General features: G+C 38.7%; 1 protein-coding gene across 1 annotated transcript in view; it reads left to right on the top strand.

Moving 5' to 3' along the window:
* The first annotated feature begins 2,705 nt into the window (after positions 1-2,705).
* Positions 2,706-21,994, top strand: part of NUCB2 (nucleobindin 2) — a 30,788-nt gene continuing 11,499 nt past the window's right edge. Inside the window, exons 1-6 of the mRNA XM_074585822.1 lie at positions 2,706-2,927; positions 14,168-14,311; positions 14,960-15,067; positions 16,386-16,512; positions 19,878-19,981; positions 21,699-21,884. Coding sequence (XP_074441923.1) covers positions 14,168-14,311; positions 14,960-15,067; positions 16,386-16,512; positions 19,878-19,981; positions 21,699-21,884 — 669 coding nt within the window. The 5' untranslated portion in view covers positions 2,706-2,927. The remainder of the gene's footprint in view (positions 2,928-14,167; positions 14,312-14,959; positions 15,068-16,385; positions 16,513-19,877; positions 19,982-21,698; positions 21,885-21,994) is intronic.

The raw sequence follows: 21,994 nt of genomic DNA, 5'->3' as shown, positions 1-21,994 counted from the left end.
AAAATGGTAGCCACAGACAGTCCCTTTCTTTCACTCTGCCATGTTAAGTCCAGCATTAAGAACAGCGTTTCTCAATTTCAGATGAAGGTAACTGCTTCTGTTGCAATACTGAAATCCTTAGCAGTTTTCAAACCTTGCAGCTTCCTGCATGTTGAAACTGAAGTAACGTTTAAGAATCCAAAAAGCATCTTCTAAACCATCTAAATCACCAATCAAACAGCTTCAGAAGCTGTGTGGCTAAACCCAGGGGAGATCTGAGCTAAACAGACCCAAAGAACCAACACACAAGCCCAAAGCAATTCAGTGAAAGAAAAAAAAAAAAGAGTAAAAAAGGCAAGAGCCAGGAAAAGGAGAGTCAATCTCAATAAGCATAACAATCTTCTGACACTTATAACAGAAGAAAACTGCTTTAGAAATTCAGATAGAAACTCAGAAAACTCAGAAACTGATCTAGAAAGAAAGCAGGAAATCATAACAGAACAAACCCTGTAACTGCACTAAAGTGAGTGTATCTTAATCTCATGGTAAAACACCAAGATGAATTTTCTTGTATTCAGACGTGCCATGTTTCCTCATGTATTGACCAGCATCAGTAAAGCGACTGCACTTCTGCCTGGGTGCCCTGTTGGTTTACAAGCTGTTTGCATAAACTGGTCATGGACATTTTTACCAACATATATCCTAGATCAGCCGTTGAAGAGCTTGACATTGTGCCAGACTGGGGAAAACAACTTTGGATGTCCCATATTACCATTAGCAACAAGGGCACAGCTCCACACATTTTTTTCCCTCTTGACACCAATACTTGTTTAAAGAATCTCCATCTCTTCCTCCGTGCTCCCCTTCACTGTTGCTTGTAGGGGCAGGAAAAAAAAATTAAAAATGTTAAATACCCAGCAGCAAATTGATGTATCCTGCAGCCTTGCAAACACCCGTTCAAATACAGAAGACAGAGCAGCGTGAGGCAGACTATAACCTTAAACTAAGCTGCAAAAGGTGAGGATGATCGTGTTCCCAGAAGGCCAACTAAGTCAGTTATGGCCACACACCACCCAGAGCACTAGAGGTTTTCTTTCCTGCCTCAGCACGTAACCGGCTCCTGACAAGGCGTAGGTTGGTGAGGACGCTGGGTCACTGCCACGCAGGCAGGGCACAATCTCCCTGCCTACAGTGAGTCATGCCTGGAGAGCCTGCGACATGTCAAAAGGTCTGGTTGTGACCAGCTCTCCTTGTGACACGTTGTGGTTTACCCTGATAAAATGCAGAAACGCAAGCTTACAGGTTCTTTTTGCATGTGTTTGTGGCACATTTTCAACTGAACTTTAAGTATCAGTGTACGTTTGTTTCAACTGTTCTCATCAGAGCAGCTACTTATTTTTTTGACCTAAGTTGTTTGTGATTACTGATACGTACATATGAATTTATGCTTAATAAATTGCAGTGCTTCCAGGTCACAAAAATCATAGTTTACAAACTAGGAAAGAATGCTAACTGGCCAGAAAATTCTGTTTCTAAATTGAAAAATACTGTGGGAAAATGATTTTATAGTACTGAACAGTATTTCCTTGAGAGAGAGCGAAAGCTTCAAGTAGCGTCAGCCCTATTACTTTAATAGCTTTCTATTACCACAGATGTCACTATAGACAGCTTACATCCCCATTTTTCTTTCACATGCATAACCCAGAAGCTACAATTTCAACCACCACTTTGGACTCCAATTCTCATTATAATTAAGCATTCAAAACCCCATGACAGTTTTTAGTATCTTGCTTAGACTGCATAAATCCCTCATAAATTTTTCTCTCATTTGCGTAAACTATTGCAACAGTTTCTTAAACAAAACTTGAATGACTTGTAGATAATTATCTTGTAAATCAGAACATCAGAAGTGCAATGCACAGTGATTACTGACATGTACATATGAATTTATGCTTTTCCAAGAACATGTACAAGTCAATACCTCTTTGTTTAAATATGAGTACAGCCTCACAGTATTGAGCCATGTAACAGGTTACAACTAGGATCTATGCTTATTCCAGAAATAGTTATTTTTATAGGAAATATAGAGTATTTGCTATTACAGCTATTTACCTATCCACTAAAAATAACTTTTCTGAAAAATGAGCACTTTTAGTGCCCTGCACGTAGAGAAGGTCGTCCAAAAAACCAGGTACTGCTCTTCAAAACAGGGTGGTAACGGAAATTCACGAATCAAACCCCAAACTCACAGCAAGCAAAAACAAATGTGCGGGTTGAAAATATTTTCCTAACTTCTTTAATCAGCAGGGAGCTCAAGATTCTCCCCCCTTCCCCCCATCTTTCCTCCTCCGTTTCATAAGGGAAAACCAAGTGTGAACGCAATAAGGCTCCAACAGGGGAAATCCCCTCCCTCGGTGCTGCCCGGCCCCCCCCCGGCCCTAACGGTCCCCTCGGGGCCGCCCGGCACCCGCCAAGGCCCCCCCGCGAGCCGCAGGTACGCGCCCGCCTCCCCCGTGACGCCAGAGGCGCGCGGCGCGGCCCCGCCCCCACGGCGACCGCCACGTACCTCCTCGGCGCAGGCGACTGCGCTGACAGCCTGGCCCCTCCCGCCATCTCTGGCCCCGGCGTCCGAGGCGCTTGCCCAATCAGAACCCTCCGCGACGCCTGGGCGGGGGTCAGGCCCGGCCAATCCCCGCGCTTCGAGGGGCGGGACCTGTCCCTATGGCAACGGGAGCCGGGGCCGCCGGAGTGCTGTGGGACTGTCGCGCCGCACCGCACCGAGCCGTACCGCACCGCGCCATACCGTACCGTACCGTATCGCACCGTGCCGCCCCGTCGATCCCCAGGAGGCCGCGCCGGGGGACGCTCCCTTCACATCCCCGCGCGCAAGGAGACACCTCGCCCTTAAGAAGCCAGCGGCTCGTCTCCCGCCGCAGCGGGACCGAAAGGTAGCGTCGCCCGTCCCAGGCCGGCCCTGGGGCGGCGGTGCCCCTCCGGCTGGGTGGCGGAGGGGGCCTGCGAGGGGCGGCCCGCGGGCGCGGAGCGGGGCGGAGGCCCGGCGGGGGGACAGCTCCTGTCAGGGAGAGCCATTGGAGCCGCGCGGATGTGTGTGTGTGTGGGGGGGCGCGCGCGCTCCCTCGCGGGGGGGGGTTTAACCGCCCTCCCTCCTGTCAGGTTTGAAAACGTGAAATAACGGTAACGCGGGAGCGGGGGGAAGCGGTGCGCGATGTGGCGGCGGGCGGGAGACAGCAGCCGTGCGGGGCCAGGGGCTTTCTCGCGTGTGTGCGGGGGGGTGGAGGCGGCGGGAGAAGGCGGGGGAGCGTCCGAAGTTTGGGCGAGGGTGTCCTGCCGCCTGCCAGGAAGGCGGCTCCGCCGGCCCCCTCCCTCCCTGCGGCCGTTCCGCACGGGTGCCCTCCGCCGGAGTCCGTGGCTTTGCAGGAAGTAACACTTGAGCAGCCCCGCTGATGGGCACGTAAGCGATTGGCTTTAAAGCGCCGGGAGAAATGGATGCATACCTGGCGGCGGCGGCGGCAGCGGCAGCGAAATCCTGACGGGCTGGTAATTGCACAACCGCAGGAAAAACTTGGGCTGCTTTGTCCAGGAGACCAGACTGGTTTCACTAGAAAGGGAATAGCTTTTCAGCATTATGCTTGCTATAGTACCGCTGGCGGAGCTCGGTAAAATACTCTAGCGTGAGGCTAGCCACTGTACTCAGAAAATATTCCAAAAGAGGAAAAGGTTGAAACATGGTTGTAGAGAGGTAACTTTTTTTTTTTTCCTGAAAAGGACATGGCTATGGTTTTCAAAAGCGTTCACGTTTGGCAGCACGTTTTAGTAAGCCTGTAGGAGAGAAAGCCTCTGTTGTTTGAGTTTTAAGTATTTGCTGTGGAGAAATAATGTTCAGCATTTTCAAAATTCGACCATCACAGTAACAACAATGAAGCACCAGTACACCACAGTATCAAGTTCAACGTAGAGGTTTGCTTTGCATCTTGTTTGTCATCTTGTTTTCTCCCACTTTAAAGAAAAGACCTGTAGTTGATTCAGTATTAGTGCAGTTGTGCCCTGAATTCTGACGTGACTGTCCTTCTCCACTAAACAGAGCAGCATGGGAGAGATTCCTACTCTAAAGACCGGATAGGAGATGAAAAGCCACTCAAAAATTGTTTGAAGCCAGGTTTTGTGGTAACCTTTATTGACCTTTGCATAAGACTCACAAAGGTTTATGGGAGAAGCCCACATTTCTGTGAGCATATAAGATCCACTTATATCTCTGGCTATCAGTTGCTACACAATGATTTTGTACGGTCACAGTGCAACATCCACCGTGGGCCAGGCGCAAGTTATTAACCACATTACATACAGTAACTCCTAACTGCGATTATGTATTTTCCTTTTTCATTGCTATTGTAATCTTTTGGACAGTGGCAGTATTTTATTTTAGAATAAAATAGATAGTTATATAAAAAAAGTAATAACATAAGTCTATCTTTAAAAAAAAATGTGTTGTAGTAGAACAATGTGAATCTCATTCACTTCTAACGCAAATAATTAACAGACAAAAAAGGGGGAAAAACATTAATATTGCTCATTGGGTCTGCTTAAAATTTGCATTAGCTATTGGATGCAAAGGCATTCAATGTAGGCATCTGATATAAATTTGCTTGTGACTTGGTGCTATAACACAGCTTGACAGATCATTATCTGATATGTGAAATTATATTCAGAAAACCCCATCAAGCAAATAAAAACTAAGCAAGAACAACAAAAAGGATTATTTTTTTAATAAGATGAATAAGCTTCCATACCTTGGCTGTGCAGCAATGTAGTATAGTAATATTGCTGAACATAAACTTTTTGTCATATAAACCAAGTTAAAGGGTTTGTGTCAAAAGCTGCCCCTTTTATAACTTAAATCGGGATCATGAAAGGGGAGAACAGTAGTTCTCTGAGATAATAAAAAATATAAAATATTATTATATTGACTCAAATGTCAGAGGTGTGGAAATATTGACCCATGCTTCTAGTGATATACTGACTAAACAAATATGCTTTACAAAAGAAAGATAAAATCCTTTACTGTTAAGTTAAAAGGCCGTATCAATGTTGCCTTGATTTGGACTCCTGTGCAGCAAAGGTGTTTATCTAGTGAGGTATTGTGCTCTTGTCTGTTTGATTGCTCAGTAAGCAGAAGAAATCTCTGTGAAAGTTCCTGTTAGATACATAGTAGACATAAGCCTGCTGGATAGGGATGTGCTTGTATGTAGCTAAAAACATGGCCATGTACTTAAGCCAAATTGAATGAAATCAGAGGCAAAAATCATGTTAATTTTGACAGTTTTTGCTCTTAGGATTTGACGGAAGAATGAAAGAAACTGCATTTTATTAGAATTGTTTTAATCATATTCAGTTGTAAATATTATTCTTCATCATAGGATTCAGGAAATATGTAGTCCATTTTCATGATTACGTTTCTCATACTTTATATTCTTTATAAAACAAGAGTGGGATGTTTATGCATATTCTGGTTACTACGTAAGTAAGAATCAATGGTAATTAACAAATTATGGAAATAAATCTCATTAGGCAGCTGTCATTAAGTGCCTAAATATTTTTAAATCTGGCTCCGTATCATTAGATCTAAATTTATTCTTGTTCACTATCTTGTATTTTCTTTCCAAAGGGTGATAAAAGTACCTTAAAGTCCTGGGGCATTCAGGGTTTACTTTAGCATCATCATTTGTTGTTGATTAGAGCAAAATGCATATTAGTAGAATGATTGAAATACTTTTTGATTTGAGACTAGGGTTTAAGCAAATACTTTGGTTGCCTGTAGTAGCATATTTGAAATGAAGTTGTTTTTTCACACCGGCACTGGCAAAATTACTGTTTGGATTTATACAAAAGGAATTTGTGAGATTCCAGATTTGCTGTTGTATTTTGTTCTGTATGGGAACTGAACTTGTAGTACAGGAAGCTATATTTATACTGGTAATTTTTTTTCAAATTTGCTTTTGAAGTTGATAAGAGTTTTGTCAAGTATGCATTGAATTCAATAGAAGTTTTTGTGTATTAGTTTCATAAATCTTTTTTTTGTAGCCAACTTTATTGAAAAAAATTGATAAAATTATGCAAGTCCCTTTTAAAAACAAGACTAATATTGCAGCATTCTTCAGTTAGTAAGATAGCTTTGCAGACACTGACACTTATTTTTCTGTAACAATGATAGGAAAGTTCCTTGGAGACAGGTAGTATATGAACGTGTATGTGTATTTGTGTGTGTGCACACAGGTTTTTAAATAGTGAACCATTAACATTGCAACAAGAAGAAAAAATGATTGTGTTTTAAAACTTTATTTACAACAGAGCTGAGCACATGTAGCAGCAGGCCATATGTTTTGCTTCAATGCCATTTTTATTTCTGGACATACAGTTGCCTTCTAAATAGTACTTTCTTCCTTCCCACTTGAGCATTCATAGTTCGTGTTACTATATAGTATCCCCCATCATTTGGGTGACTCATTTAATAAAATAGCTGAAGTGTATTTTTTAAAAAAAAGGTTTTGTCAGCAAATGTTGCACTACACACAGTTATGGCATGCTGTCTTTCCTGAGAAGCTGAAAAAAGAAGCTGTTTTATCAGCCAACTTCTAACTGTAAAGAGAAGTACTGCCTATGAAGATTGTTCACTTCTCCAATGTCCAGCATTAAAATAGGAAGTCACAGTACGGTCATAACTATAGAGAATATTGCTATCATCCTGCATGTCTGCACCATGTCTTACACAGGTTTAATTACTTCCATATCGGATACAGCAGGCATAAGTGAAATTTTATGAATAGGTAGGTATATTTGTGTATTCTATAAGTCTGGATTTATGTTTACATTATGTTTACATCATAGTACACACGGGTTTGGCAAGTGCAAGTGTGCAATATGACATTTACAGTGTTGTGCTGTCTTGGCTCATAATTATCCGCTGAGCTTCTGCATGTGCAGACACTACACACTGTACACTGATATCACTGTATGGTTTTGCCTATCTCAGTTTTAGAAAATTTGACATTGGGTGTTACTTCTTTAAAAAGAATTTGTGCTTTGCTAGGAAGGTGATGGAGACATCAGTACCAGAATCATACTGTTTTCTGGGCAATAGGTGGTAAGTTAATGAAAAGTAAATTTTCAGGTCTATATTATAAACTCCTGACAGTTGTGTAAAATAGGTATACTAAGCCCACATTTAGCTGCTCGTGTTAAAGTTGCTAGAACAAACCTTGGAAGCTGTATTTTGTACTTCTCTTTCGAAGCCTGTAGCTCTTTGTAATTCAAATGTCCGATCCTGTTTCACTGAAGTTGATAGGAATTTGTGATTAACTTTGGTGAGGTCAAGACCAAGGTTGCTGGCAGACAGCCTGCTTCTTTTCCAATTGTATTCTTCTGTTCATGCAAGTACATGGGTGGCTCTGTTTTCTGCTGACTATCTCATTCTTTTAGTTCTCACTCTGTTTTTTAAAAATACTTTATATTCAGGTTTTTATTTTTTGTTTTCCCTGAAAGCTTAGGATATTGGCTTTGTTTATAAATTACAGTATTTGTCCGTTCTAAAGCACTACCTTTATGATTAGTTCTCTTTATGTATTACAAGTAGAAATGTTTGTTTATCCCTCTAGGAACGATGAGATTGAATTCCGATACAAGCAGATTAGAGTTGTGCTACCTTTTTATCTAGGTGGGCTACACGTCTTGGACTAAAATCACTTAATTTCCAGATGACATTTGTAACATTAGCTCTGTCCATCTGTCGTTAAGAAAATAACGAGTCAGCTGGGCAGATTAATGACAATTTGTATTCCTATTAAACTATATATCAGTAGGAAGACTAGTAATAATAATAGGCTCAAGCAATGCACCCGTGGCAGGGCACAAGGATATATGCTGTGCATTAGGTACCACTAATGGCAGTGATCAAATTGACATTGCTTCTCTTCTGCAGCACTGTGATTGTCTGTTGACTTGGTAGCTCCTAGTCCTTACAGGAGAAATCACATCTGTGGGTCAGAAACGTAGACTCATCCTAAAGTGTCTGAGAAGGAATGGGCATCCAGGAATGAGTTTCTCAAATATCAAGAACTGTACAAGGTAGCTGGTAATAGGCTGAGAGTGGGATAAACTTTTAATAGTAAAGAGCTTAGTGGAACAGAAACTGGAACCCCAGTTTTCCTCTCATACTGCCTCTTGTCACTCTTCCCTCTAGTTGCTGAATTTGAGAATCATGCTCAGTTTTTTCTTGCAGCTGATTAATGTTAGAATTTGCAATGGGCCTGGTTTCTGTCTTATAATACGTGTCAGAGTAGAATGTACTCGGTGACTCAATTGCAACTGTCACACTCTAAAGGTTGACACATGTCTTAGTCACCTGCTTTTATTGAGGGAATTTTGATGAATATAGTCTTGGACTAATAGATACCTAAATACAGTAACTCCATCTTCACTAGGTAATTATTCTTTATTCTAATAAATGTATGTTATAGCACAGATTGTGTGAACAGTTGGGTTCCTCAAAATACTACTGGAAGTCCTGCGTTGAGCATAGTAGTCTACAAAGTCAGCTGCAATGATAGAGATATTTTTTGCTTATTCATTTTGGTATTCTCTGCTTCTAATTCTTCCTGGTACTTGTGGATTTTTTTGCCTGTGTTATCAGAAAGGCTACAATAAAAACACCCTGTGCACAACCTGAAACAAAACTGCCTGATAGGTAGTAGATGGGCCTCTTTTCAGAGCGGCTTGTATTACATCGAATAGATATGAAGAACATATTGCAATATCATCCAGTCCTTCCCATTATGTATGACAACGTGTGATTACAAAGGTTGGTATTTCCAAGGGAACCCAAATTGGCCAGGAGCACAAATCCCACAGAAAGTCAGCAGACCCAATGGCAATTAGTTTGATTAGGGCTTCTGGTAGATAAGCTTTGCTGACTGCTGCAGAGGTAGTTTAAAATGATATAGCTCTAGTTGCCCATCCCAAATCTGCTGGAGGTTAGTGCTCCCTTATATGAGGTTTGGCAGACCTACATGGTTGCTTATACCTCAGTTGTTTCAGTTCAGCATGGACATTTTATGTATCAGTTTTCCTGAGTAGCAAGGGAAAAACTCCTAAAAATTTAACGGTGTGCCCCCCTTTGTCCTAAACTGACAATCCCCGTCTCCACAATCACTAAAGGTTGTAGGTCAGCAGCTTAAAAAAGATTATTTATGTCTTTAAAATGGATCAAAGACTAGATGTCATCATTGAAAATGGCTTTAGTACTTGCCGTAGGCAAAGAATGAATCAGTGCCATAAATACGGCTAGCACTTGAGTTTCTGGCTTCTCTGCCATGGTTCAGCTAGCCACATATGATTTTAAAAAACACTGTTTACACACCTTACATAACTAGAGTGGCTTATGATAATATTAAATTACTTTTATTTCTGTAATTTTGTATTTATGAAAATAATTTGGTCAGGAAAATATTTATCCATCTATCGGGGTCCAAATTTTTAGCATTCTCAAAGCTACAGTTTCTTTAAATGATACTTCAAACATTGATACTTCAAAACCTTTTTAAAAACAACATTTCTAAAATACTGAGAGTATAGTTATTATTCTCATATACTTTGTAAGTCTTTTATTTTTTCTTAGTTTTGTTTCATATCCATTACATGCTTATGACCTTTCACTTACCAGTTTGATAGACTGCCCCATTCATACTCTGCTGGAATTTCAGCAAGGTTGATTTTTGTTTTACCCCTACATTTTTTTTGACTGTGTTGCTCTGTGTTTAGAGAAGTTATTGCCCAGGCTGTTCATCCAGAAGCTTTCAAAGTGGATTTTGATGTTTTATTCTCTCCTATTCATTTTTTAAATACACTTAGTTGACAGATATTGAATTAAGTGTTTGCCTTGCTTTTACTTTCTTTGCTGTTTTTTTTTTTTTTCATCTGAAAAGGAAAGTACAATGGCTTCCTCACAACTGTATCTCAATCTGCTTTGGAAGTGAACCACCACCTTGCAAATATTCTCAGTCCTACTTATAGAATTTATAAACCTTTCTTGTTAAGAAACAATGCTCTGATAAAATCTGTAGCATAGCTTAGACCTCCCAAGGTTCTTCTATTTCAAATGGGATATCAAAGGACTGGAAAAGATTCAGAGAAAACTAACAAGCATGATCAAAGGTCTAGAGAAGCTTCTGTAAAAGGAATCAGTAGGTAAGCTAGCACCGAGCGATAACTGGTATATGATCACTGTTGCAGTGATAAATGGAAATGGTAATTAAGAATAAATTGTTTATACCTCTTCCAAGACAAGAACTTAGGGGGTCATTGAATGAGGTAAATGAATGACAGGTTCAGAGCAGAGATGGTTCACGCAACGTGCTATCTGTGGAACTACTTGCCATAGGGTGTTACAGATGATACAATTTTTTTATGGTTCAGAAATCAATTGAATAAAATACTAAAATAAAAATCCATTTAAGTAAATAAAAGGTACAACCTGAATGTAGGAAAGGCCAAAAATCTCCAGTTGAGGTAGTCTAGAAATGACAGTGAGAATCACTGTTCTCATGTCCTTCCCTAAGCACCCGTCATTGCAGACAGGATCCAGGGCTAGAGGGCCCTTTGCTCTTATGGAGCAGAGATGTCGTTATGCTCCTGAGGAAGCATATTGAATTATAAATATGATGAGGGTTGGTCATGTTATAGGTAGTCTGTTACAGAAACACTATTTTCTATTTCTTTCCAACCTGCTGCATAGGTTACGCTATTTCCACTTTCCATTTGTTGTATTCAAGCCTACGTGGTGATCTATCTGTGTTTGTATGTTGACAGGTCTATCAAAATGCCTCGGTAAGGATAAAACAGGCAACAGTGTTCAGAGAATGACTCTAACACGAGACATGGCAATCTACTTCTGGAAAAAAGGGACAAAATTAGGTGGTCTTGTCCATGCAAGATAGAAAAAAATAAGTGACAGTAGGGTTATGGTTGTCTGCCAGCTAAAAAAACTGATGGCCTGCATGACTTCTGCGCCAATCCGTTAACATGGTCGTTTGGTTTATAGAAGTCATCCAGTTAGTACTCAGAAATATTCCATCTTGGCATCTACATCAAGATTAGGAGACTTGAAAACCTGGTATTTGTTAGTTATTATAATTTCCTGTTATTAAATCCTGTTGAAATTACAAACCCTGGCACAGCTTCTTGTAAGGGCTCTTGCCACACTGCCCAAGTTGCAGAAGGCAAAGGCAAGTGGGAGAATGAGGAACGGCCCACTGTAGGAGAAGACCAGGTTTGAGACCATCTGAGGAACCTGAAGGTGCACAAGTCCATGGGCCCTGATGAGATTCATCCTTGGATCCTGAGATAACTGGCAGATGAAGTTGCTAAGCCACCATCCCATCATATTTGAGAAGTCATGGCAGTCCAGCAAAATTCCCACTGACTGGAAAAGGGGAAACATAACCCCCATTTTTAAAAAGGGAAAAAAGGAAGACCTGGGGAACTACAGGCTGGTCAGTCTCACCTCTGTGCCCGGCAAGATCATGGAGCAGATTGTCCTGGAAAGTCTGCTAAGGCACATGGAAAATAAGGAGGTGATTGGTGACAGCCAACATGGCTTCATCAAGGGCAAATCATATCTGACAAATTTGGTGGCCTTCTACAACGGGCTTACAGCATTAGTGGACAAGGGAAGAGCAACTGACAATCTACCTCAACTTGTGCAAAGCATTTGACACTGTCTCACACAACAACACACTGGAGCACCCTTGATATGAAGACAGGTTGAGAGAGTTGGGGTTGTTTAGCCTGGAGAAGAGAAGGCTCCAGGGAGACCTTATAGCAGCTTTCCAGTACTTAAAGGGGGCCTACAGAAAAGGTGGAAAGGGACTCTTTATCAGGGAATGTACTGATAGGATGAGGGGTAACAGTTTTAAACTGAAAGAGGGTAGATTTAGATTAGATATTAGGAAGAAATTCTTTACTGTGAGGGTGGTGAGACACTGGAACAGGCTGCCCAGAGTAATTGTGGTTGCCCCATCCCTGGAAGTGTTCAAGGCCAGGTTGGATGGGGCTTTGAGCAACCTGGTCTAGTGGGAGATGTCCCTGCCCATGGCAGGGGGGTTGGAACTAGATGATCTTTAATGTCCCTTCTAACTCTAACCATTTTATAATTCTTTGATTTATACTACAATATTCTGTAACTAAAAATATCTGAAGTATTGGGACTCTGGCATTTTTTGAAGTGATAGTGAGTAACTAACTCCTTCATTCATCAGGCCAACTCCTTCATTCTGCAGGCCAACATCTTGAGTAGAAGTGTAGAAATTAATTTACTAGTTTCAGCAAATCAGTCTGGTTTTGGGTTTCTTTTTGTTTGTGTGTTTGCTTGTTTTCCAGGAATGATCTAGGCAAAGCTAATCAGACTTGCTGTTGTGGATCTGACAGTAGTGCTGACATTGAATCTAATATGCTTAGTATGGCAGCAACAATAGCTCCTGCTATCCCATCTGGTAATCATCAGACGTTAGTCATTTTTTAAATGAAAGTAATAGGTATTTGCTATAACTGAGCAGAATCCATGTAGGCTCTTCTTGCTGAAGATGCGATTAAGAAAAAACAGAGAATTCTTGTCATTCTTGAGCCTTTGAAATGTAAAACAAAAGATGGATACATGGATGTATTTTTATCTTCAGCTATTCCCTCATCCCCAGCAAAAGAAAGAATCTCTCTGCACATCTTATATGCATTTCCCATTTTTTTACTTAATAAGAGTGCTTTCTTTTACATAATACTTATATGAATAAAGGGTGTCATCAATGCTTATTATTAAGTAAGTACCATTATCTACATTTATTGCCTTACTAAAACAGCAGTTTAATCCAAGCAAAAGTAATGTTTCACTGTCAAGTACCAGAGCATGTAGTCAGGAAAACTGACACTGACACTGTAATTACAGTTTGTCCCTCCTACCCCTACAAAAAAAAGATTTGCTGCTGGGGGACGTAAGTACTTGTGATAAAATTATGTACATAACTAGTTAAAGCACTTGTACAGAAATTTTCCTTGTAGCAGGTATACTTTTGGGTTGTTTGACTGCACATTTCTTGAATATTATATCTTTTTCTATGATATATCTAAGCTAATTCTAGACAGTATTTGACTGGCAACTTTTGCTTTCCAGGAGGTGATTTATATTATTAATGTAACACTGGAGTTTGCTCAAGCTTTTTATAGAATATGCAGAGACTGTGGACTGTCATAGACTAAATTGGCTGCATTGTCTCAAAAGCATGACTTCATTGTCAGATGCTGGATTACCATCATTGCTTTTTTAGCTGTATTTCTGGTATTCGCAGTGTTTAAGTATTCCATCTTACCAGTTTCTGAATGAATTGAGCTATTTTCAACCAAATGTGATAGAGGGAGAGAAGATGGAGCTTGGTGGTCATCAAACTGTGTGAGTTAGCCCCATGGAAGACACCAAAGAAAGTCTAGGAGAGACTGACTTAATAAAGCCCCAGCCTCAGCAGCAATTTCAGATAGTGTGAACACTTTTTTAGGAATCACTGTCAAAGTGAAATATGGATATAACATGGATTGTAAAATATTTTTCCTGCAAATAAATTTTGGAGGAAATCTTGACTCCAAATTAGGGAAAATACTCCATTGCTGAAACATAAAAACTACTGGCATTACTACGCTAAGATCTGATTCAATGCCCGTGATTATCTTTAGGAGTTTGCCAATAACATCAGGAAAGACATGATCAGAGTAGGAACATCAGTATTAGTTATGCAAGACTTGGCCATCCTAAACAAGCACATGAACATTGGGTGTTCCCACCTGTTCTGTGGAGCCATTGCTAATACCTCAACATGTTAAAAACCTCTCACTGTTTACAGTACAACTTAGGCTTGCCACACAACTGTAAGGTAATCTGAGGATATCTGCTTATGTAATAACGGCTGTTAAAAATTAAAGCTGTATTTAATTCTTTGAGTTTTAGTGTTCCTTGAGAGCAGTAGAACATATGGGAAGTGGGTTATTACGGGTATCTATTTAGGAACGTCAAAAAATTCTAATCAGTACAGTATGATAACATATTTATGTTAATTTTTGTGACATGGTCTCATTTCAGATGAAGTGGCTATCTGTCCTGCCCCAACAGTGTATTTTGCTGATGACATGTCTCCTAATGGCCTTGGAAGCTGTACCTATAGACATAGATAAGACGAAAGTCAAAGGAGAAGGTCATGTAGAAGGAGAGAAGGTAGAAAATCCAGTAAGTATAATGAAATTTATCTAATTAAGTATTTTTCCCTAATTGTTAGTAATCTGGCTATAGCAAACTCCCTGACACTTAGGTGTTCTTTACTGGAGTTACTTGCAGGAAGGAAACTAATACTAGTCAGTATTGTCAAACAGCCTACCATCTACTGTGGTTTAAGTTGTTCTCTTTTATTTTTTTTCCATGAGCTGCTAAAGGTGAGGTGGCATATGGAAGGAATTCCCCAGCTTACAGTAGAAAGAACTGCTTACTGGTCCACAAAGACTTCTTCCAAGTGATTGAGTGGTGGCTTAGGAAATTCCAGTCAGTGATTCCAATTCAGTGTGTCCAATAGAAGAGTACTGAATGAATTGCACTCTTTTTAAAAAAACCAACAAACTATATTAACATGACAGGTGCTTGTGCATGACATGGATTCCTAAACATTTTTCTCCTCTTCCTTGTCAGTTGCTGAAACAAATTAATCATAAGAGTAAGTTGTTATAGGGCAATGATGGAAATCAGAAAAACCAAAGATGTGTAAGACAGGATAATGCCTGTGTTGCTGAGATTTGAGTTTCAGTTTAATCATTGTATTTAAACAATGATTATGAAATGTTTGGTAGTATATTTGTTCCTCAGTTTCACATTTTTATTTTGAAGGATACAGGACTTTATTACGATGAATATCTCAGGCAAGTAATAGATGTTTTGGAAACAGATAAGCATTTCAGGGAGAAACTCCAGACTGCTGACATAGAAGAAATAAAGGTAAGTACAAAATAATAATAAAAAAAGTTAAATAAGGTTAATTAAATCCATAATCATGAGCCATGTATGTTGTATTCCTTCTTCCTTTTCTTTCTTCATACTCCTCTCAATTTTTGTCGTCTTAAATTTCCTCTCATTTTTATTTACTTGGGTATTTAACTCTTACTAGATCTTTGTCTTTAGTCAAGGGACAGCAGAAGTTCTGTTCATTAAAGAATATCCCATAGCATAAAAAACCCAACCCCAACAACATATGCTTGAACGCACAGCTTTTGCCTTTTGCCTATCTACTAAAAAGCCAGTTTCAGACTTCCTACAGGTAGGTGAACCTTCATGTACATCAAAACAGCTGGAAGCGTAGCTGTAACTCTCTGTTGCCTGCTGAGTAATTTGGAACACTGTTTTGAACATAGAGATATATCTGCCTTCTGAGATTAAGATAGTCTGTCACAAATGAATATGATGACATGGAAGAGAATTACAAGAAAGTCGTATTTTAAAGTCTAGGGAAGTTGAGGAATTGTGCTAGAGGTAAAGTCAGTGTGTATAGGAATAAAATAGACCTCTGACTTTCTCCACTGCTGTCCTTTCTTTTGTGCCAATCCACATAGCACTCTCTCCAAAACCTCACCACATTCTTGTCTTTTCTACTTTAGTTCCTGGCTGTAGGTGGTGGCTGTTCTGCATTCCCCTTTATGAGCTAGAAATTCAGCAAGGGACAGGTAGGAAACAGTCTAAAGTGATAGACTTAAAGAGGAGATCCTGCCTTTTGCATTTCCTTTAATCCCTCATGTTGCCGTTGGCAGCTTTTGGCTCCTTTTTCTTCCGTGCTACATGTAGTGTAACCCTTGAACATTACTATCCATTTCCAGATCCTGATAAATATTCTTGCAATACACATTGGTGGCTGTTGCTGTCCTTGTACCTTCTCTCAAGTCTTACAGCTGTCATCAAGTGGATGAAGAACACAGCACTTTCTGTGCATCTCACAGTTCTTTTGAGTTAATTTGAAAACATTTGATCAAGAAATTTGTCACTTAAATGTTATTAGCTGCTTCAAGGTCATGCTTTTGCTCTTTGAAGGAGCAAGATACTTAGAAATTCTCTTTTCAGAAAGCTTTTAGGATTCCTCTCTGTTTCTATAACCATAGGTTTAAAAAAATTTGAATCTGCTCTTTGAAAAAAATTTGAGATTCTTATCATATGGGCTCAGTATTGCCAAAGACTGCCACTAGTCTGCTGTCTTGCAGCTCATGTCTAATGGGAATCCTAAAGGCTACTTTCTTCCAGTTTTTACACATAACTTGTTTTTTGACAGAGTGGAAAACTAAGCAGAGAGCTTGATTTAGTAAGTCACCATGTGAGAACACGACTGGATGAACTAAAAAGACAAGAGGTGGCAAGATTAAGAATGTTAATTAAAGCTAAAATGGATTCCGTTCAAGGTAAGAATGCAAAATTTAACTAGGTGAGTTAACAGATGGGGTTGTGCTGGAAAGGTGCCCAAAATCTATCAGTTGTGCTTTGTTTGTTGTCAACAATAATGACTGTAAACCGAAAGTGAGTGTCCTTTCTGAGCTGGCCTAGGGCCAGTAACAGGAAGCTGGGGAGATGAGAAGTGCCATCTGTATTTTATAAATAACTAAACTTGATTCTGGCAGTGGATTTTTCACATACTTCTAGTCTTTTTCAACCTCTTCTTTATTTTTGTAGTGCATCAATGTATAGATTACCCACTGAGAACTAGTAACATAGTAGGACTATGTTTAAGAATACAACATGATATGGCATTTCATGTCTTTACAGGGTAAAAAATTACTTGCGTTTTTGGTTTGTTTTTTTTTTTCTTACAGTCAGTTAACACAAAGTTCTCCATTTTCTCCTTTCCACCAATTAGCATTACTGTAGATTATAGATTATTATTATATATTATAGATTTATAACAAACATTAAACATCTCAGTTCAGAAGATTATTTTTGAAGCAGTTTTAAGCTCCTGAATAAAGAAAAACATTTGGAATGAAAAGAATTTTCCATAGCATTTTCTTAATTGCTAATAAAATCATACAACTCAGGCAATTTCTTTTAATGAAAAAAGTATACAGGTTTCTAATGATTCTGATTGTTCTATGTTTGTGTGGGAAATGGTTCTATCCCTTTTTATTTCTTATTACCAAAGACTTTTTGAAGTTTGCATTTAGAACTAATTCTCTAAATTTTGTATTAGTGGTTTCTTTCTGAAGATAATCAGTAGCTCATAAACAAAGATCCTAATGATGAACTGCATGACCTTGTTTCTGAAATGCAGTTTTTCACAAAGAAGCTCTAACAAAAAGGTCTTAATTTGCCTATATAGATTATTTTATTATTAAAAATATTTGGAAGTTATGGGGAGGCATCCCACTGAATTGAATAGGTAACGTATCAATTTAAAATACTCCAAGAATAAGGTCTGTTTCTAGGCTAAGTTGAATTTAGAGGTGGCAAGTAGGCTGAAGAAATTTGCATGTGCAAATATGAGTTCATGGGGATGCTACTAGGGTCAGGAAAGCATGAGATTAATTTGGGAAAAAAAGATATTCACAGTGTAGTAGCTTTCCAATTAAGTCTTTACGTGCTACCATAGTATAATTAATGAATAATAATGTTAAGTTGGCTGAGGGCGTCAAATCACCTTTCTGTCCTTTGCTTTCTTTTAATGAAAGGTCTAGTTCAGAGAGTACAGTTTACTGTTAGCTAGACAGTGCAGACCAGCAGTAGCCCCTCCACAGGAGTCCGTGCATTGCCTCACGTACCTGCCAGACTCCGTGTTCATCTTCCTCAGGTGGCTCGTTAGCTGCCAAGAGCCCAGTCTCATGCTCCTGTTGCAGGCAAGCAGTCCAGTGACATCGTGGTGACACTCACAGTGAGCTAGTTGACAGCAGGTAATGATACCTGATTGTTTACATAGTAATTTTGTGTATTTTGCATTTTTTTAATAGTTTAATGGACTGATTACTTCTAGCCCTCTCTACTTCCATAAGCCAAGAGTGCTTTAGAAAAATAATTCCCCCCAACAGATCAGATCTGTTACAGTGTAAGTGAGATCTTACATTTGGGAAAGAATAAGAACAGATTATTCCAGCTGAAAATATTCAGATGACTTCTAAGATGTGAAAACAAAGGGAGTGGGAAAAGATTTTGTGAATTTTATAATAAGCCCGACCAGCAAGTACTTCACACCACATGCAAAAATATGGCCAGATTATCTATAAAATACAGCTGCATCTGTACAACTATGCAACATCTTGGAACATGTACGAAAGAGCATTCTATAGTAACAGCAGGCAGAGCTGTTTGATTTCCTTTTATTTGTTCTGTTAATCTTTTCCCTGTAATACCACTTAATATTTTAGTCTTCTATCTGATCTAAAAAAAAAAAAGCACAGAAACCCCCCCATTTTCTTCCCTCTCAGATGGATAAGGTTTAGAAAAACCCAAACAACCAGACTTGAGATTATATTCTGCATATATTTAATCCTGATACAGATGTGTTTTTAAACATTTGCACCAAGATCCTACTAGACTGATCAGTACAAGACAGAAGAATGTTAGGGGTTAGGGGTTGGGTCTCAAATAATACAGCAGTGTGGCAAGTAAATACTGTCAAATAGAATGAGTCTTTTCCCATAAATATAAGGAATGAGGGAAAATGGGTTTGGGGGCAGGTTTGTTTTTGTTTTGGTTTGGTGTTTTGTTTGTTTTTTAAAAAAGCTTATTACTACACTTCTAAAAAATGTTTCAAAAGCAGGCTAAGGCGCATATATTTCAACAGAAATTATGATCTCACCAGGGAGGAATGATGGTTGAAATCTGCCTCAGCCAGCGTTTGCTGTTTTGTGATAATACAAACACAGCATTGAGTGTAAGATAGATAGTTTACCAAAGAATAGTTTACCAAAGAATAACATGTTCAAAATGTTTTCTTTTTTTTTTCCAAATAAATAAAATATTGTTTGCTAAGCCATCTAGTAAAAGCTTGTCAAAATTGTTATGTTTAATATATCAAAGTGTGTGCTGCTTATGATAGCATTATTATCTAGCATTAGCAGTTAGAAGCCATGGTAACAGCTAGAAAAGCCTGATGTAGAAATGTGTTTTGTTGTTAGTGCATTGTATATTGATATTGTTGGGTATAATTCCTGTTATAAGGATGAGAAAAATGTTTTCAGCTTTTAGACATAGGACCTGACTCTCCACTGTTTCGCACTTCTTGTTTTGCACAAATGAAATTTGAATATCTGCTTATCTGATTTTATATAATTTTACACCATATTGTACATACACCTTTGGCCGGATATAATTCATTTTCATTTGCAAAATGTACAGGGCAATAGAAGAGTCAGACTTCTCACACTTCAGAAAAAAGATGCAATTTGTTGACTGTGATACTGCACATAACTTCAGCTGTGTGATTTATATAAAAGGGAATAAAATATTTTTCTTAGTTTGTGAAGCTCAAATTGGTTGCACATTTCCTTGCTGAAACACAAGCCTTAATTTGTGCATGTTAAATTATTACGTGCAGTGAAACACTGACACATCAGAAGGAATATAGTGCAAACTGCTATCAAGTTTGCCAGTCTCCTTCAGGAAAAGCAACTTTAGAAGTCCTATTATAATTGCTCAGACAGTGGAAAAAATTATCCAGTCCTCAGGGAGCCTCAAGTGCTTACAAGGCACAAGCTCCTGTATGAAAGTTTTTAACTTCCTGATCTTGCTTGATTTAAAACTTATTTTAATGTTTTACATTTGTACCTTGTTCTTTCAGATACTGGCATAGACCATCAGGCTCTCCTTAAACAATTTGAACACCTGAACCATCAGAATCCTGACACGTTCGAACCTAAAGACTTAGATATGTTGATCAAAGCAGTGAGTGCTAGATATAAAATACTATGGGTTTTTTGGTATTAATTATTATGCTTTTTCTCTGGTAAAGGCAAATCCCTTTATATATACACCACTTTTTTATAAGCGAGATGCAGTTTTCATTTTCAGAGAAAAGTCATTCAGAGAGAAGTGTCTTCATTGTACACTTGAAAACTGTTGTCAGTGTGCACTATGTTGAATAACCCATAAATTTTGGAGTGGCATCTTAATAGGACTTGCATTCATGTGCCAGTATAAACAACTTCGGGAATAAAATACGCCTTTCTGGGAGCATTTAAATTAAATGCAGTTTTGATAGGGGTACATTTTTCCCAAGTGTATTTTCTGATTTTGAATTCTGAATGATTTAAGTGTCTCACAGAATGACATAAAAAAATCATCCCATAACTAGCCATTTGAATTTTGGGATCTGTTATATGTATCAAGCTGCAAAAACACAGCAGAGTAGAATTTAAGATATCAATATTAGAAATTGCATATGCTGGGCATGGCATTCAGTGTCTATTTAGCAGATTCGGTATCAATCACGGGTGAGGTTGTTTTTTTTTTTTCCAGTGCATGTTTATTAAGGGGATGCAGTTAAGCTAAGCATGGCGTGGCTTTTTTCAACTGCTGGAAAAAATACGCTTCCCAAGGGGAAAAAAGGCTTTAATATCAGATACGCTTTAGCAAGCACTGCATGTTTGACGTGAGAATTTGACAGTTTTTGTATTTTCAAAATAAACGGAAAGCTAAGGTATATTTTAAGCTTCCTGTCATTTTTGTGGATTTTTTTTACCCTTGGAAAACTTTATCTCCATTTCTGTAAAATTATTTTTTATATAGGTATTATAAAGTTTCTTGCCATTTCTGAGCATCACTTCTGGGCAAATTCTGATTGGCTAGGAGAAGCATATCCTCAGCAGGGCAGTTCTTTCTCTTATTATATTATTTTTCTCATCTTTTCATTTCTCAGCTGAGATATTGACAGAGTGTAATGGGCATTTTAGGGGGTCTGTGCTTTGGAATTGTTTTTGAAAAGGTACAGTGAATCTGAAAATTAAAATGTAAATAATGGGAAGACTATATCAGGTATGAACATGTTACTTTGAAAAGCATTGCCAAAACATCCTGTAATACCTTGAGCTGTCTGAAAGTATCTGAAAAAATCTCTCAACTCTGTACAAGTACTTGTCAGAAATTCTTTGCTCATACCCTTTATCTCCATATAATTGGACTTTTTGATTTAATCTTTATTAAGCTACTGCAAACTAACTCCCATTATTAATGAAGGCACTTTTTTCATTAAATTGTAGGATAAGCTACAAATGTTCTTATTCTGAAATAAATAAGGAGTTAGTGGCACTATTGAAGCTGTGCTTAATTAGAATGAGACATACTTAACTTGAGTTAATTTATCATTAATTGATGAGAAAGGACACCTTGATGCCTTCTCTACAGTACTGTGTAGTTGCAAAAATTGTCCATCAGTTGAACCCTTGCAAATTAATTTCTGTGAAAATAACAAAGTGAGGAGGGTTGTCTTTGCATCACTGTCATGTGAAAGGAAGCCATCGACTAGTCTACCTCATGTTTAAAAGCACAATGGCAATATGGCCAGCCTTGCCTACAGATCTGAACAATACAGTGTTTTTAATGTCATATGTGTTAACATAATTGTGTGGCATAATCATATGTCCACATATGTCTGTATTTTTAGGCTACAAGTGACTTGGAAAACTATGATAAGACCCGCCATGAGGAGTTTAAAAAATACGAGATGATGAAAGAACATGAAAGGAGAGAGTATTTAAAAACACTGGATGAAGAAAAGAGGCAGCGAGAAGAATCCAAATTTGAGGAGATGAAGAAAAAACATGGAGATCACCCTAAAGTTCACCATCCTGTAAGGCCACAGTCTGTTCTTACATGATTAGGTGGAAGGTTTTCTTTCCAGAGAGAAAAAAATGATGAAGAGAAGGGTATATCTTGTTTGCTCTCAGTATTTGCCTCTTC

Source organism: Larus michahellis, chromosome 4 (genome assembly GCF_964199755.1).
Source record: "Larus michahellis chromosome 4, bLarMic1.1, whole genome shotgun sequence".
NCBI lineage: Eukaryota > Metazoa > Chordata > Aves > Charadriiformes > Laridae > Larus > Larus michahellis.
This window is presented reverse-complemented; position numbering and strand designations above follow the sequence as displayed.